Genomic DNA, 16,088 nt, shown 5'->3' with positions numbered 1-16,088 from the left:
GAGAGACTCCCTAGGCCCCTCCTGGGCAGCAGCGATGATGGCTCCTGAGGCCCACAGGAGGGAGCAGAGCAGAGCAGGAAAAGCGGCTGACCCGCATTCTTTGCAGAGGCCGCTGATTAGAGTGACAGGATTAGGGTCAGCTCAGAGTGACAGGATGACAGGCGAAGAGAAGAGCGGAGATCCAGACCAGTCCAGCTGCTTCCATCGCCCGCTCCACCCCCCCCTTACCCCACCAGCTTGCTCCACTGGATGGTACTGAAAAAGGGGTGGGTCTTGAGTCTGTTGACACCGCCCCCTCCAGTTCCCAGGCGCCTGCTGGCATCGAACTGCAGTAGCTGTGGAGAAAGGCCCAGTCGGCGCCTGGCAGGCCTTCCCAGCCCCATTGCTGAGGTGTGGGCTGACTGCCAGGGACTTGTCCCCATGGCCCCGGGGGCTCACTCCCTGCCAGCCCAGCCCACAGAACCCCCGTTTTACCCTGGGGAACACTGGTGGTGTTTGGCCACCAGCATATAGAGAACTTTGTAACCTCCCGCACCCACATGGGCCATCCAGGAGCAGCATGCTTGTTCACACACCGGGTTCTGCCTCCCAGCGCCCACCCTCAGGCCAGGGGGCCGCCTCCGCTGGGCCGGCTGACCTCACCTCGGTCAGCAGGGAGGCTGCTGGGCGACTGAGCCACTCAGGCAGCTGGAGCTGGGTGTGGGGCTGGATTCCTGAGGGGTGGCTCTGGGATAGGGCCTGGGAAGACACAGGGCGAGGCCTCAGGAGGCAGCCCCTGGACAGTCTGTACACCCCAGCGGCAGCCAGGATTTTACTTTTCCCTGTGTCACATTCCATGGGATGATGACAATGCAGACCACTAGATCTGCTTTGGACCTACTGTACGCCAGACGGCGTTAGATGCCTGACAGCCACTCTACACACTCCCACTCTCAGAGTAAATACAAGTATCGCATTGGAGAGACAAAAGCAGCTGAGAGGTGAAGGGACTGATGCTGAGGGTAGGGTTCGAACCCAGATCCCTCTGGCTCTAAGCTCGCTCGATGCATTGCTCTTGGGCTGCAATCAGGACAGGCACTTCAGGATGAGTATTGGAACTTGTCTTCATACAGAAAAAAACAAAAAATAAAAACCCTCCACGGGCCACTCATTTGGCAGCAGACCAGGGCATGCTACCGCCGGGCCAAGGCAGGGCCTCTCTGGACTCCAGCAGGGTGCAGCTGTGGAGAGCAAGGAGGTCTGTCTGGAGGTCAGGATGAGCTGCAAGAAGCGGCCAGGAGGAAGGCCAGAAGCTCAGGCTAGAGGTGGTGGGAGGCTGAGAGGGGAGAGCAGCTCTGTTTGCAGCCAGGGCTCTGGGGCCCGGGGCTACGGGACAAAAGCAGGAGGCAGCCACGGTGAACTGGTCAGATCTGGGCTTCAGGTCACACTACATCCTCTCTGGCTATTTCCTGCTTAAAGGCGGTTCGGCCTTTCCCTTGCTGTCTGACCTCACCAGCCCCAGGTGCAGAGCTGAGCTCATCGGGGAGGACAGAGGGCAGAAGCCGCCATCCTGAGCAAGGGTGTTTGCCGGGGAAACTTGGGAGCTCTTGGCTGACCCAGGCTGGACGGACAGCGGCTGGCCTGCCTCCAGGAGGCCCTCTCTCCTGTTCTTCAGCCACAGTCTGGGGGTTACAGCCCAGGAGGCTGTCGGGGGTGGGAAGTGAGCAGTGGGAAGCGGCTGAGGGGGTGAGCCAGCGCCTTTCAGGGAAGAAGGGCTGTCCAATTGCACCCTTCCTCCAGACCTGGGGCAGGCGGGCTCTTCCAGAAACCTGCCCTGACCACCCCCCCTCAGCTCTCACCCACTGAAGTTGGCAGTCTCACCGGCTACAGCCACTAGTATGGGGGGGCGGTAACGAAGTGCGCCCACGGCCTGGGTGGCAGTGGCTCCCTGCGTCTCTCATGGCCTGTGGGGGTGAGCTGGGGAGGGGCAGCTGTGCTGGCAGGACACCTAGTCCCAGGGCCAGGTTCTGGAGCACCAGGCAGCCTGAGCCCCACATGGGCTGGCTGTATTGAGCCCAGGACATCCTGTCCTCAGTGACCCCCACAAGGGCCCCCTACCCTGCCCCGCCACTCACCGTTCCAGTCAGCAGTTCATACAGTAGAGACCCAAAGCTCCACCAGTCACAGGCCTCCGTCAGCTCAGAAATCCCACCCACCTCTGCGGGAGCAAGAACACAAATGTCCCCACCTTCCCCAAGAAGGCGGGTCTCCCCTCCATTCATCCTACCCAGACACGGCCCATCCCTCTGTCACCCTCAGCACCCCCCACCCCCACCCCAAGTTCACCCACACAAAGGCATGGGGTCCAGGGCCCGGGCCCCCTCCCTCCTTGCCTGGGGCACTGTAGAGGTTGTCCACAGCCTCCCTGCAGCACTGGGGCTCCACCTCTGACCACTGGCCAAAGTACGTGAGCCGAACGTGACCTTCCCGTCCAGTGTGTGCAGGGGATGGAAGGGGGACAGAGAATACGATTAGTCATTGCTGAGCAGCTGGCCTGGGGGAGGGGACTCCAGGACGTCCCCCAACACAAGGCAGGAGCCACGGGCCTCGCTAAGCAGGGCCTCCCTAGGGGCATGCAGCCCTGAGGCCCGGAGACAACTGGGTATTCATAGGAGCTGCTGCCCTGGACTCCTGGGCCCGAAGGGGCTTATTTCCAGACTCATCCTTGGAGACTGGGGGGGGGGGGGGGGGGCGCGCAGTGAGGGAGCTGGCTGGTGTGGCTCAGTGGTTGAGCATCCACCTATGAACCAGGAGGTCACGGTTTAATTAATTCCCACTCAGGGCACATGCCTGGGCTGTGGGATCGATCCCCTGTATGGGGTGTGCAGGAGGCAGCCGATCAATGATTCCCTCTCATCACTGATGTTCTCTCTCTGAAATCAAGACAAATATATATATTTTAAAAAGGCTGGGGGAAGCAGATAACCTCCACCATTCCCTTGAATTCATGGCACTCTCCTCCGTCTTGAGGCTTTGGGGACCCTCCACTGTACTCCCCTTCCCCCAGGCCTGGGCACCTACCTGCTTGGTCCAGGAGCAGGTTCCGGGGATTGAGGTCCCGGCACAGCACCCCCTGCTCGTGCAGCGCCTCCAGGGCCACCAGCATCTCAGCCGCCCACTGCTTGACCTGCTCTTCCCTCACACTCCAGGCGCCCCCGCCAGACCCCTGGCTGGCCTTGTCCGCTGAGGGGCAGCTCTGACCTCTGCTGCGGCCACAGCCCCCCAGCACCCGGCCTGCCCCCTCGCGAACCCAGGAGAGCCCCCAAGGGGACCCAGTGTCTGAGTTCTGGCCAGGTTCCCTCCGGGACTGGAGGTGCAGGCAGCCGCCGGGAGCCGTCGGAGGGCCCGAGGAGCAGGAAGTGCTGGTCCTGGCTGAGGGCGCACCTGCAGCCTCTCTCTGGGGTCTGGTGGGTGGGACCTCCCTGGCTGGGGCAAGGCTCCGGCAAGTCCAAGGAGACCCCAGGGGCACTCTGTCCTGCAGGCGGATGTGGCCAGGGGGCAGCGGCGTTGGGGTCCGGATGCTGAGGCGGGAGTTGAGCTGAGCCTTCACCCTCTCCAGGCTGGAGCCAGACCTGGGCCCAGACGGTGCGGGGCGTGCCTGGGAGCGCAGGTGGGCCCAGAGCGTGCCTCCTGGGCCGGGCGGCGGGTCGGCGAGCATGGGGATGGGAGGAGAAGAGCATGGACACCAGGTCCCGGCCCCACCCTGCGGCCTCTGCTCCTCCCTCCCGGAGCCTGAACCTAGAATGACCTCTCCTTCCTGTCACTCACCTGAAGAGGACCAGCCTCCCAATCTGGCACAAAATAGGTGCTCACCCCCTAAGGAACTGTAAGTTATTGTTAACGTCCTTGGTTTTGGTGTTGGTGTACCAGCGTTCAATGTATTTTAAACACATATATTTTTTAAAAATTTTAGGGAGAATAATACAATGAAATGTAAGTTAGTAAAATAAAAGAAGGCCAGGCATGCACCTGTGATGACTCTATGTCATGACCTAGGACGTGCACCTCATTAAAAAAAAATCTCATCACCTGCCCTAGCCGGTTTGGCTTAGTGGAGAGAGCGTCAGCCTGTAGACTGAAGGGTCCCGGGTTCGATTCCCGTCAAAGGCACATGCCCGGTTGTGGGCTCGATCCCCAGTAGGGGGCGTGCAGGAGGCAGCCAACCAATGATTGTCTCTCATCATCAATGTTTCTATCTCTCTCCCTTCCTCTGTGAAATCAATAAAAATATATTTTTAAAAAATTTCATCGCCCTAACAGGAGATCAATAAATATCATGACCAGCTCCTGTCCTTACAGCTTCAGAACCACCATCCCACACGGCACTCCGAGGGATGGGCGCAGACGAGAAAAATGCAAAGAGCCGCGACTGGAGGAAATGGTGACAAAGGGGACATCTGCATAAATGTCCTCTCGCCAGCCCTACGTGAACACCCTCCCCAGGCCGTCCCTGCCCCTCTGAGGCCCACACAGCCTGACCCGGCCATCCCCCTCCAGCAAAGCCGGGCCCTGGTCTGCGCTGCACACCTGGTGCAAGTTACCCCTCCCTCAGTTTTGGCATGTTAAGGGAAGGCAAGGGGACACCTCCCCAAGGCCCCTCACCTGGCACATGCTCCAGGTGCAGGAAGATGGAGTCCTCACTGACGAAGTACCGCAGCAGCTTGGTCATGTAGGGGACGCCGTGCGGGATGATGGTCAGCCGCTCCTGGCTCGCCATGTGACACCTGGACAGGCTCTGGGGAGGGGGCAGGCCAGAGGCTGCTCTGCGAGGGGACGTCAGAGCCCCAGCTTCAGTGGCAACCGGATGAGGGGTGGGAGCCACCCTGAGGAGCAACTGCTTCCCCCACTTCCTGCCCTGGCCCTCACCCCTGTCTTCCCTATGCCACCCAGGTCCTCCAGCTTCCGGGCCAGGGAGGAGGCAGTGACGTGCGTGTATCTGAAGGGCCCGGGCATGCTCAGGGCAGGACAAGTGGCTTTCAGATTTGGAGGGAGCATGGACGTCATATAGAGGTTCTGAGTAGGGGGTTCCCTAGAGGGCAGTGGGGTCTAAGAGCTCTGAGAAAGTCCCAAGGGGAATGCAGAATGGAGGGGCACCTGCCTTCACCACGAAGGTCCCTCCAGTCGCCGGGTCCTGGACCAGCTGCACCTGCCAAGGTCCAAGAGGCATTGGTCAAGGCACATGCTAGTCCCCGGGGCTCCATGGCCCTAATCCCAGCCCCCAGGTTCCTCCACTGAGGCTGACTCACTCCAGAGGCAGGGCAGGGAAGGCAGGCCCCCAAACTGACATCAATCCTGTCCTGCTCATCCACCCTTCTTAGACCTGCAGGTCTGAGCTCACGTGCCGCTGCCTCCGGGAAGCCTTCCCGGCCCTCAGGCGCTCTCCAAGCTCACCCGTAGGGGACCCTTATCACACTGTGTCTAATTTCCCATCTCCCCACTGCACTGTGAGCCCCAGGAGGACAGGAGCCCCACCGTCCAGCTCTATGTCCAGAGCACACATCCATGGTGAGTGGCCCGGCCTGCAGGGTGCGAGGGTGTCACGGATGGAAACGACCTCAGAGCCAGTTACGCCCTCTGACCTTTCATTTTGCAGGTGAAAAGCTGAGGCTCTGAGGGTGTGGCCCAGGCCACCAATGGGCCCCGGCCGTGCCCAAGTGCCTGGGCGGGGAGTGCTCGCTCAGGTCTCTTCCCCTGACGCCCACCCTTCTTTTAAGTAGTTCTCTCCGGAGGCTGCCCTCGGAGAGCAGCCCACTCCCTCTCCCGTTGGTTTTGTTCAGAGGCAGGGCCTTGTAGCAAGTTGGGTCCTTGTCTCTTCTCGTGGTGGGCAGGGTGGACCCCAGGCACCGGAGAGGGCATGCTGAGCATGTCGGGGTGGGGGCAGAACCACTTGGTGAGGTTGTGACTCCTTGTAGACACTCCCCGTGGTGGAGGGTGGAGCCCGGCCCTAAGGCCAGACCACGGGGCAGTGAAGCCTGAAGCCTCGGGTGGGAACTGGGCTAGGATCTTGGGCAAGTGAGTTGGTTTTCTCATCTACCAAAGAGTGATTGCAAATGCCCCCCTTCCCTCATCACTGGTTTGGTTGATGCCATTTGTGAATGTAAAGGCCGTGAGCATGCCAGTTCTCACATTTGCCAAGACACATCACCTCTCTGAACCTTGTTCTCTTAACTGCAAGTTGGGGGTCATAGCAGTACCCCATCTGGAGGTCATTAGGATTCTATAAAGCAGACAACTCAAGTAGAGCAGCAACCTGTGCCTGCCACAAACATGCCCTCGATAATCTGTAGTGATTATTGTTATTATTATTATTAAGAAACCCCACTGGCTAGGGAGCACTTCCTCTGTGCTAAATGTTTTATATGATTTAGTCCCACAACCTTACTTGGTGAGTGTTATTGGTGACCCATTTTATTGATGAAGAAATTGAGGGTCAGCCAGGCCTGTGTTGCTCAGTGATTGAGCATCGACCTATGAACCAGGAGGCCATGGTTCGATTCCCAATCAGGGCACATGCCTGGGTTATGGGCTCCATCCCCAGTAGGAGGCGTGCAGGAGGCAGCCTGATCAATGATTCTCTCTCATCATTGATGCTTCTATCTCTCTCCCTTTTCCTTCCTCTCTGAAATCAATAAAAAAATTTTTTTTAAAAAGAAATGAAGGTTCAGAGAGGTTATGTTGCCCACGATCCCACTCCTAAAATGGGGTAGAGCCAGGACTTGAATCCAGGCGGGCTGATCCTGGAGCCCTGGAGAGTAACTGCAAGTGGGGGCACAACCAGCTCACTCTGGCCCCAGGGTCCCCATCACCGGGGAAATGAAGGCGGTGGACTTGGTGCAGCAGGAGTGAGGGGGTTCCTCCTCCAAGAGCCACAGCCGGAACCCAGCCTGGCCCCAGCTCCTTGACCAAATCTGTACAATGTTTGAAAAAGAAAACTCTGGGGTCATTTAGGAGAACAGTTTCCCACAAGTGCTGACACCCAGATAATTCCCCACTGTCCCTTGCCAAGTGGGACTTCCTACTACCTCGTCCTGGACACGGCCCTATCGTTTACAGAGTCCAGAAGCCAGCGGGGAAGGCTGGGGCAGTGAGAAATAAAACTTAACCAGGACATTGAAACACGTGGGTTAAACTCTGTATGTCTATTAAAACCTACCGATCTGGAAAGAATTCGACCAAAACATTAGCTAGCAGTCTTTATCGTGGAGCGCGGTAGGATGGTGGGGAACTGTTTCTGTTTTAAATGTCTTCCTCTTTCATGTTATCTCAAAAGGGGAGCAGGGAGGGCATTTTCCCATTAAACCAAGCAAACCAAAAAATCCCCTTCCTCCTTTGCTCCTGGCCACGGGAGACACAACACCCTCTGGCCACGTGGCCTCTGGGGGCCCCAGTCTCACGCTCTGCAAGACAACGACTAACAGGCAGCACTCCCCAGAGGAGCTTTTGGCCGCGAAAGGAAACTCCATCTGCACCGTCCAATGTGGAAGCCATTAGCCACGTGTGGGTATCAAGCCCTTGAAATGTGGCTGGTTGCAGCTGCTGCCGTTTCTTTGTTGAAACACATGAACACTTTCTGTAAAAATGCCCAACGTATCAAGGTCCCAGAAGGAATCTCTCATGGAGCTAACGAGCCCCAAAGTTGCAAACAGGTTTGCAAAATCCAAGGTCCACAGGGGCTGGGCCTGTGAGCCACGTGAGCAGGGCAGGGACGGGGGCGAAGCAGAGGGCTGGTGTCCCTGAAAGCAGCCGGCCCTTCCTCCACTCCCTGCTGCTTCAAGGGACCCCGAGCCAGCCTTTCCAGATCGCTGGGTTTTGAGGAGAAGCAGGATAGCTGGACGTTTATATGAAACCTGCCAACTTTTCAATGTTGGTAACTAGTAAATTTTTTTAAAAACACCCCTGTGTTGGAGCCAAGAAAACAAGAAGTGACTTGAGTGACCTTTTCCTTCCCCATCCTTGACTCAGAGCCTGGATCCTGGACGCGGCTCCCAGGCCTCCAGGCTCCCTGAGAGCAGACGCCTGGGTATTCTGGCCAACTGCCTACCTCGTCCTTGACCAACCCACCTCTGTTCCCTGCCACCCTCTATGCCTGCCAGTACCTCTTCAGCCCTGGAGACCCTCTCCCCTGACAACTGGGCATCTCAGGGGACGCTCAGGCTCCCTGAGCCAGCCCTCTGCCCTCCCTGGCTCTGTGCTGCCGGCCAGCGCTGCTCTCCCGCCCGGATCTGCCCGGGCAGAGCTGCGGAATGGGACACCGGGAGGCACATCCAGGCCTGGCGGCCGGGACCCGGCCCGAGGCTCCCTAACCCCGCTCCTAATTTGGGGAAACTGGTGTCCCTGGCTTGGGAGCGGCGCAGGGGAAGGAAGCAGGATCTCTGGAGGGAGGTGGAGTAGGTACGTTGAATGGCCCAAGAAAGGGTGAAACAGGAGCGCAGGGCGATCTCGGGACGGAACGGCGGCTGTCCACATACACAGGGCTCAGAACGCGGGGCTCTGAAAACGCTTTGCACAGGGGTGACCTGGGCTTCAACAAATGAGGGGGATTCTGTCACAGACCTCCCTCTTGGCAACTCAGGGTGCCCATTTGCATCCTAAAACTCCTGTAATTAAAAAAAAACAAAGCAGTGTAACGTCCACTCACTGTTTCCCAAACCTATTTCACCCGGAACGCCACTCTCCACAGCACCCGTGGCTCCGTGGCATCCCGTGGGGGGAAACGGCGGTGGCAGTCACCTCCCCGGCCTGTCCAAGCCACATGGACTAGTTGGCGGGAGGGCAGGACTGCACAGATGGAGCCTGGCTGGGCCTTGCTGACATACTGGGGTCCATTCCAGGGACCTGGGAGTAGCCGCTGGAGCAAGGCTGGGGGACGGGAAGCCCGCATGCCGCCGACTGGCGTCGGTCACTCGCACCTAGAGCCATCAAACACGCATCACGTGTTTCAGCATGTGCCAGGCCTTTCCCCTAAATTAACTCATCGTAGTTCCCACATCACCCCGAGCGGGGAGGATCCCCGCCCCACTGACCGGCGAGCGCTGAGAGGTGAAGGACCTGCCCTTGGCCGCCTGTGTGCTGCCCAGACAGACGTCACCCTCTGCCGAGTACGGACGCACACACTGGCCTCCCCTGCTCTGTGGCTCCAGCCCCATCAAAACCCGCCGTGAGTGTCTGAATTACAGATACCTGGCTCGAGCCCAGAGATTCTGGCTCCAAGGGCCTGCGGTGGGGCCCGGGCGCCTGTATTTTGGGGGAGCTCCCCAGGTGGTTCTGATAAACAGCCAGAGGAAGGGCTTCGTCAGTGACTACTCAGGCAGCCCTTGGTGGGGGCAGAGGGCAATCGGACGCCGGCGCTGCGGAGGAAAAGGGGGCCACAGACGAAACCGGACAAGCTCAGGGACCGAAAGTAGCCACACAGGGTGGTCTGAGCATAAAGCTTCCTAACTAAAGGCGAGTCACGGAAGGTCGGCACCTCCTAGGCCTGTCGCTTCCTTGGCAAACGTCAGTCTTTACCTGAAGTGAGCCTGTCTTTTTGCATCTAAGATAACGTAGCTCTGAAATGTCAGCGTTAGCTCCTTTACAGACCCCTCAGGGAACAACCTCCCACCGGATCCGGAGACCACAGAACCCCTCCCGGTACCTTGCTCCCAGAATACGCTCTCTATGCGCTGTCAATGCTACTCAATGCCTGTCCGGTGCCCTACAATGTAAAAGAAGTATGTGTCTATCCATTTTACTTTCTCCCCAGCCCCAGAGATTTCCCCGAGTTGCTCTCTCCCGCCTCCCTAATCTATCACCAATGAAGTTTAAGTAACCTTCCCACCCCCCCCCCCCGCCGGGTCTTCCCCTTTAATTCTTAGGTACAAAATTAGTGGTAAAACTGCCATTTTTTTCTGGAACATTTTCTCAGTCCATTGAGATTTTGCTTCCCCGCAATTGTCATCAGTTTGGCTCAAATAAACTCATAAAAATTCGTACAGGTTTGGATGTTTCTTACAGTTGACAGCTCCCACCTCATTTGACTCAACTGTTTGTCCTTCTGACCCCGCCCTGAGTGTCCCGGGACGGGTTGGGATGTCAGGTCCTCTCCTCCTGTCTGCCTGCATGAAGGGAGAGGGCCCAGACGGGGTGAGGAGGAGGGGGGGCCAGGAGAGAGGGCACAGCTGCCAGGCCCTGGATGATGCACGGGCCCGTTGGGACACCCTGAGGACAGGTTTCTGGAGATGAGCACCTTCCCGCCACGGGAACTTCTTGGCTGTGCTTGGTGGGGGACTCGGCTGCAGCCCTGGGGTGCAGAGGGAATGCGGGCTGGGGACCTGTGGGAAGGGGGAGTGAGCAGTGTGGGGCAGGATGCCCCGGGCACCGCTTCTCCCGTGGCTTCTGTCTCGAATCCCGGAGGGAGCAGTTTCCTGCGTCCGAGCTGGAGGGCTGTGGAAAGGTGCTGTCTGCCTCTTGGGTTCCCAGCCTCCTTCCCAGGGCCTGACTGCTGTGTGCTGGGGGAGGGAGGGGGGCCACTGGACACAGCTGGACCCCTGCCCCCTTTCCCGTCTCCTCCGAAGGACTGGGCGTGGCTGCTCTCTCTGCCCACCCGTCACCCCAATCGCACACACCATCTCCTCCCACACGCAGGGCCCTGCTTACTCACCTTCTCGATGACCCCGACCACCCTGCAGCCCCTCAGCTGCTCCAGGGCAGAGCTCAGCGTGCGGATGGGCCGGAGCCTCAGGCTGTTGAAACCCTGCAGAGGTGAGACAGGCTCAGGGCCCAGCCCTCCTCAGCTACTGCTTCTCACCAGGCAGTGGGCAGGGTCTCCAGCTTCCGGGGGAGCACAGGGAGCGGGCAAGAATGGGGTACGGTCCAACCTCACCTCACAGGGACAGGCTGAGCAGAGAAGCTGGTCCTGACTTGGGGGGGGGCACACTGCCCTCTTCACTTAGCCCCCCAACTCTCAACCCCCCACCCCCACCCCGCAGCCCTTCTCCAAGGCCCAGGGAGTCCTTCAGGCTTCAGAAGCCCCCCTAGAAAGCATCTCCAGGAGGCAGATGCTCCCCCCGGGGGTGGGGAAATAACCTGGGAGCATGTGGATCCCAGGGAACATGCCTCGAAGACCAAGGCACGTGGCCCAGGCACCCGATTTGGGGAAAAGTGAGCCTAGGAGGGGTGCGTGTGAATGTCTGTGCACACTGTGGGCATGAGAGGTGTGCGTGCATTTTCAACGCCCTGTGTGTGTGCACTGGGTTAGGAAAAGCCATATGGGGAGAGCATCTGTGTATGCATGTATGTGTATGTGCACACAACGGTATTCGTGTCTGCTCCAAATACTGAGGCCCATTCAAACACAAACAGACCTGGGAGCCTTGGAGTGCGTGCACATGCGAGCCTGTGTATGAGCCGTGTGCGAAGGTGGGGAGATGGGTGTGTTCTCTGTGAGGGCGAGAGACTGGACTGGAGATGATTCACTACGTGTTGGAAAATGAATGAACCATAGAGGGTGTGGGAGAGAGAGGAAGCCGAAGGAGGGCTGGGGGAAGGGCAGCCCCGCACACACCCCTGCCCGCCCAGGCCTGCAGCCCGCTGGCCCACGGGTGGGGGGCATCTCCTCACCGTGCCGGGGCTGGCTCCGCGGCCCAGGGTCCGCTGCAGGTGGCAGTTGAAGATCTCCTCTGCCCGCCGCAGGTACTTGGTAATTTTCAGCTTTACAGCCTCACATCGCTCCTTGTTGGGGTCGACTGTGGGGGGGAGGGGGTTACCAGGACCCACCCTGCTTCCCTCCCTGGCCCTGGTGGGCTGTGGTTCTAACTCCCATTGCCTGCCCTCTGCCCTCCGCCCTCCATAGGACAGGGTGCCTACTTCTGAGGCTGGTCAGCAGATTCTGGCCCCACATCTGTTCCTGAGCCCCTCCTCTGGGAGGGAGAGCGGCGGGGGAGGAGGAAGGAAGATGGCAGGAGGGGTTGGGAGCTGCGGACACCCCCTGCCTAGAGCACTTTACAGCTGGCGCCCACCACCTCGCTGGCCGCCGTCACACCCTGGGAAGGGACAGAGTGGGATGTCCATGTCCATTTTCAGAGGAGGAGGCAGAAGCTCCCGGAGAACACGGCTTCCTTCCTCCCTGGTGCCCAGCGTGAAAAAGGCCAGAGAGGGGATCAGGATTGGAAGACAAAGGCATTTGCCGGACAGGCCTGAAGCCCAGGCGCTGAGGGGTCTGGTCAGCAGGAGGGCAGGAAGCACGAATCAGGGCTCGACTCTACCCGAGCCTGGCCTCCAAGGCCCCCGGGTCCCACACTGGCCTCAGGGCCAGCCTCTCCCCGGGCTTGGAAATGCCTTACTCTGCCCTGAACAGCCCCTCCCCTCCCCTCCAGGCTCTGCTGTTCTCTCTCAGGAGCTCTGCCCGACCTTTCAGCTGGACAAGGCACCTACTGTTCTTCAGGGCTCCCATTAGCGTTTGGACTTCTAGAAAATCCCCTGTGCCGGCCGCGCCTGGACTCAGTTTCCCTCCCTTCACTTCCTCCTCCTTGCTCTTCACACTTGAGACTGTAATTGTCCATCGTCCACTCATCAGCCTACCCCCATTACACACAAGCTATGTTACTGCCCCGTGCCTCCGTTTCCTCATTTGGGAAGTAGGAACAAAAATAGTTCCTATGTACTTAGAGCTCCCTGCAGCAACATACACAGTATCTTCTACTACCGTGAGGTTCAGGTGAGTTCATACAGCAAAGCCCTGGACCAGGGCCTGGCACGTAGGAGCTGCTCGATAAACACGAGCTTCTATTAGTGTCTTTCGGAGAGGCCTGCAGGCCCTGTTCACCCAGCACAGAGGGACCGATGCAGGGACGAGCTCCACGTCGGCCCTCCCTCACCAGGCCCTGCCCAGCCCAGCCCAACCCGGCCCTGACCGTGCATGCCCCGCAGCAGGACGTCCACGCTGTTCTGGTAGTGGTTGAAGGCTGCCTCGTAGTCCTCGCTGACATCGCGCTCCAGGGCCAGCCGGATCTGCGTGGCTGCATCCACCAGGTAGTCGCGCTTGGTCACGTCAGGTGCCCCCGGAGCCACACGGTTGCGAATCTGCTCCAGGTACATGCGGGCCTGGGACGGTGCTCGTGAGCAGGGCTCGTGCTCCTGCCCAGGGCCAGGGGGACACTCGCAGGCCACCAGGCTCATGGCTGCTGCCCTGCAGGTGCGACCTGGGAATGAACAGGTGCATGAGGGAGGACCCAGGTGGGAACAACACCCCGTTTGCACCCTGGTTTCCTCCCCTCAATATGCAGAGACTAACACCTCAGGGGGCTGGAGGATCAGGGCTAATGTGGGTCAAGTCCTTCCACGGAGCCAGATCTTTCCTACGTGGTGGTAATAGAATAAGAACACGCTTGGGGCTCCTCCCTTCAATTCAAACTCCGTTCGATGAGCATCTCTTGAGTACGTACTAGGTGCTGAGCACTGGCGAGAGCTGAAGGTATCTGTGACCCAGAGCTGCCTTCCCGCGGCATGGAGCAAACCCACGTCTGTCACACAGTAGACGTAACGGAGGCCACACTCTGAGCCGAGGCAGGGGCCATTCCTCACACGGTTCCCTCCATCCTGCCTGTTCTCCCCTTCCGGCTCCTCCCTCGGGAATCTCACTTTCCCTCCCCATTCAGCTCCAGACAGAACGGCCTGCCGCTGCTTTGTTTCCCTTAGTGCTGAGGTCAGTGTGGTCAGGGGTGAGGACCTCCCACACAGCCCAGCAGAGAGCTGGGCACAACGCCAGGCCTTCAAGCCTGTGGGCAAGTGAAATGACTGAGGGGCAGATGGATGGAGCTGGAGGGAGGAGGGCAGGGCCTACCCAGCCCTGGGGAGGGGATGGCTCTGTTCTCCTGGCTCCGGCTCTGAAGCCAGGAGCCCACGTGGCCAGAGACCGGACAGCAGCTCCTTTCTGAGCGTGTGGGACACACGTGGCCAAAGGGACAGAGAAGTGGCTGTCAGGGCCAAGGAAAGGGCTAGGAGAGAGGCCCGCAGAGCTGCCCCTGCCCCTCTCTGCAGGGGCGCCCTTGCTCTCGGGCCGCATTGGGAAGGAGCAGGGCCTGAGCTCCCAACCCCAGGCACGCCCGCCTCTGTAGAGAAAGGGAGGAGAGAACAGGGTGTGGAGTGGGGCGGGAAGGGAAACCCACATCCCGGGGCCAGCGGGGAGCTGCTCGCTGGCCAGGCTGAGGCCGGGGGGTGGAGGGAGGGACTCGGTCCAGCCACCCCACCCGGGACAGGGCACGCAGCTCGGAGGCCTGAGGCCGGTCCTGCGGGGCAGAGCCTGGAGGGCAGAGCCGCAGGACGAGGCCTGCACACAGAGAGCGGCGCGTCCAGCCCGTGAGCTCCAGGCACGCGGGGGGCACCACCCCGCTGGGGGCACCACCCCGCTGGGGTCAGGCCGAGGAAGGTGAGCTGGGGAGTGAGGAGAGGGGGCATCCTCGCCTGGGAGGAGGGATGGTGAAGAGCCGGGCAAACACTGTACCTGCCCGAGCCAGGAGCTCGGTCCGCGCGGCCACGGCGCCACCACCGCCCCTTCCCCTCCGCGGGTGATCTTGCACCGGGACCCCGGCTTTGCGCCCTCCAGCCGGGTGCAGGCTTCTTGCCGGGTGCAGCCAGCCATTGGCTGCAGATGAGCTCAGCCTCTAGCTGTTAGAATAAACCACCAATCGGCGCCCAGCTCGGCTCCTGCCGGCCCCTAAAGCCGCAGCGCAGGCGGGGCGGAGCGCTGGGGTGGGGGTAGGGGGCCGGCTTGGGGCGGGGCAGGCTTGGGGAGAGGGTGGGGCCCAGGGCCTCTACCGGCTTTGTTCACTGGTGTACCCCAAGTGCCTAGAACAGCATCTGGCACACAGTATCGCTAAATAAGTATTTGCTGAATGAATGAGTGAGCTTTGAAGTGTTTGAAGAGGGCCGTGGAGGAGAATGTTCTGGGCGAAAAATATGTGTAAATGCCTCCACAAATCAAGGGGGAAAAAATAACATCTGCACATCAAACAGAGGATGTAAAATCATTGGATAAAATTTAACACTCATGCATGATATAGACAAACTCTTTGCTGAACAAAATCTAAACAAACTCATGAACTTAATCCTCAACTTGATAAAGGATTATCTACTAGAAACTTGGAGCACAGTGATGTAACTTACACCATATGCAGGGGTGGGGCCCTAGACCCATTCCCACGGTCCTTCTGGCACATGGTAGGGTCACGCTTCCCTACCCCGGCGGAAGCTAGGCCTGGCCATGGAACGTGCTTTGAAATGCCAGTGGACAGAACGTGAGTTACTTTACAGTAGAAGCTCCAAGAGCCAGTCCGTAATTCACTTGCCCCGTCCGCCATGGTTATCGTAGAAGCACATGTCCATGGAGGCATAGAACTTCCATCCGCCCGAGTCTCTGAGAAACAGCACTAAGGTACCCCTCCCTGCTCTATGGCTTGTATTGGTCGTGGGGTGTAAGCGAGGAATGCATTTTAAAAATATTTTTATTGATTTCAAAGAGGAATGGAGAGGGAGAGAGATAGAAACATAAATGATGAGAGAATCATTGATTGGCTGCCTCCTGCACTCCCCCCCACCCCCCCATCAAGATGCAACCCAGGCATGTTCCTCCGACCCAGAATTGAACCCAGGACCCTGCAGCCCATAGGCTGGTGCTCTATCCACTGAGTCAAACAAGCCAGGACCAGAGGAATGCATTTTTATTGTGTTAAACCACTAGATTTTGGGATTGTTGGTGACTGCAGCATACGTTAACCTATCTTGAATGATATACCAATGCAGTCAGGAATGAATCAATATACTCTTCAACAATAGAGTGGAAGTTACAATTAATGCAATAAGAAATTAAAGCAAACATGAGGTTTAAAAATTGGAAGGGAAGAGACCAAATTGCCATTATTTGTGATGATGTGATTGTTCACCTGGAAAACCCAAAGCAATAATTGGCGAGTACGGCAAAATGTCTGGATACTAGACCAATATTTTTTAAAATATGTTTTTATTTATTTTAAAGAAGAGAGAGAAACATTGATGTGAGAAACATAATGTGCTAC

The 16,088-nt window shown here is 58.6% G+C and overlaps 1 protein-coding gene across 1 annotated transcript; it reads right to left on the bottom strand.

Moving 5' to 3' along the window:
• Window positions 1-224: 224 nt before the first annotated feature.
• RPS6KL1 (ribosomal protein S6 kinase like 1) lies at window positions 225-14,555 on the bottom strand. The gene is made up of 11 exons (XM_008138828.3): window positions 14,519-14,555; window positions 12,930-13,217; window positions 11,638-11,762; window positions 10,679-10,771; window positions 5,138-5,185; window positions 4,642-4,774; window positions 3,061-3,669; window positions 2,373-2,462; window positions 2,115-2,197; window positions 643-738; window positions 225-335 (listed from the first exon to the last, which is right to left on the bottom strand). Exons 2-11 carry the CDS (start codon window positions 13,192-13,194, stop codon window positions 225-227), a joined length of 1,653 nt encoding a protein of 550 aa, XP_008137050.2. The 5' UTR covers window positions 13,195-13,217; window positions 14,519-14,555.
• Between the last annotated feature and the right edge of the window lie 1,533 nt (window positions 14,556-16,088).

This window comes from Eptesicus fuscus, chromosome 5 (genome assembly GCF_027574615.1).
Source record: "Eptesicus fuscus isolate TK198812 chromosome 5, DD_ASM_mEF_20220401, whole genome shotgun sequence".
NCBI classification, from domain to species: Eukaryota; Metazoa; Chordata; class Mammalia; order Chiroptera; family Vespertilionidae; genus Eptesicus; species Eptesicus fuscus.
This window is presented reverse-complemented; position numbering and strand designations above follow the sequence as displayed.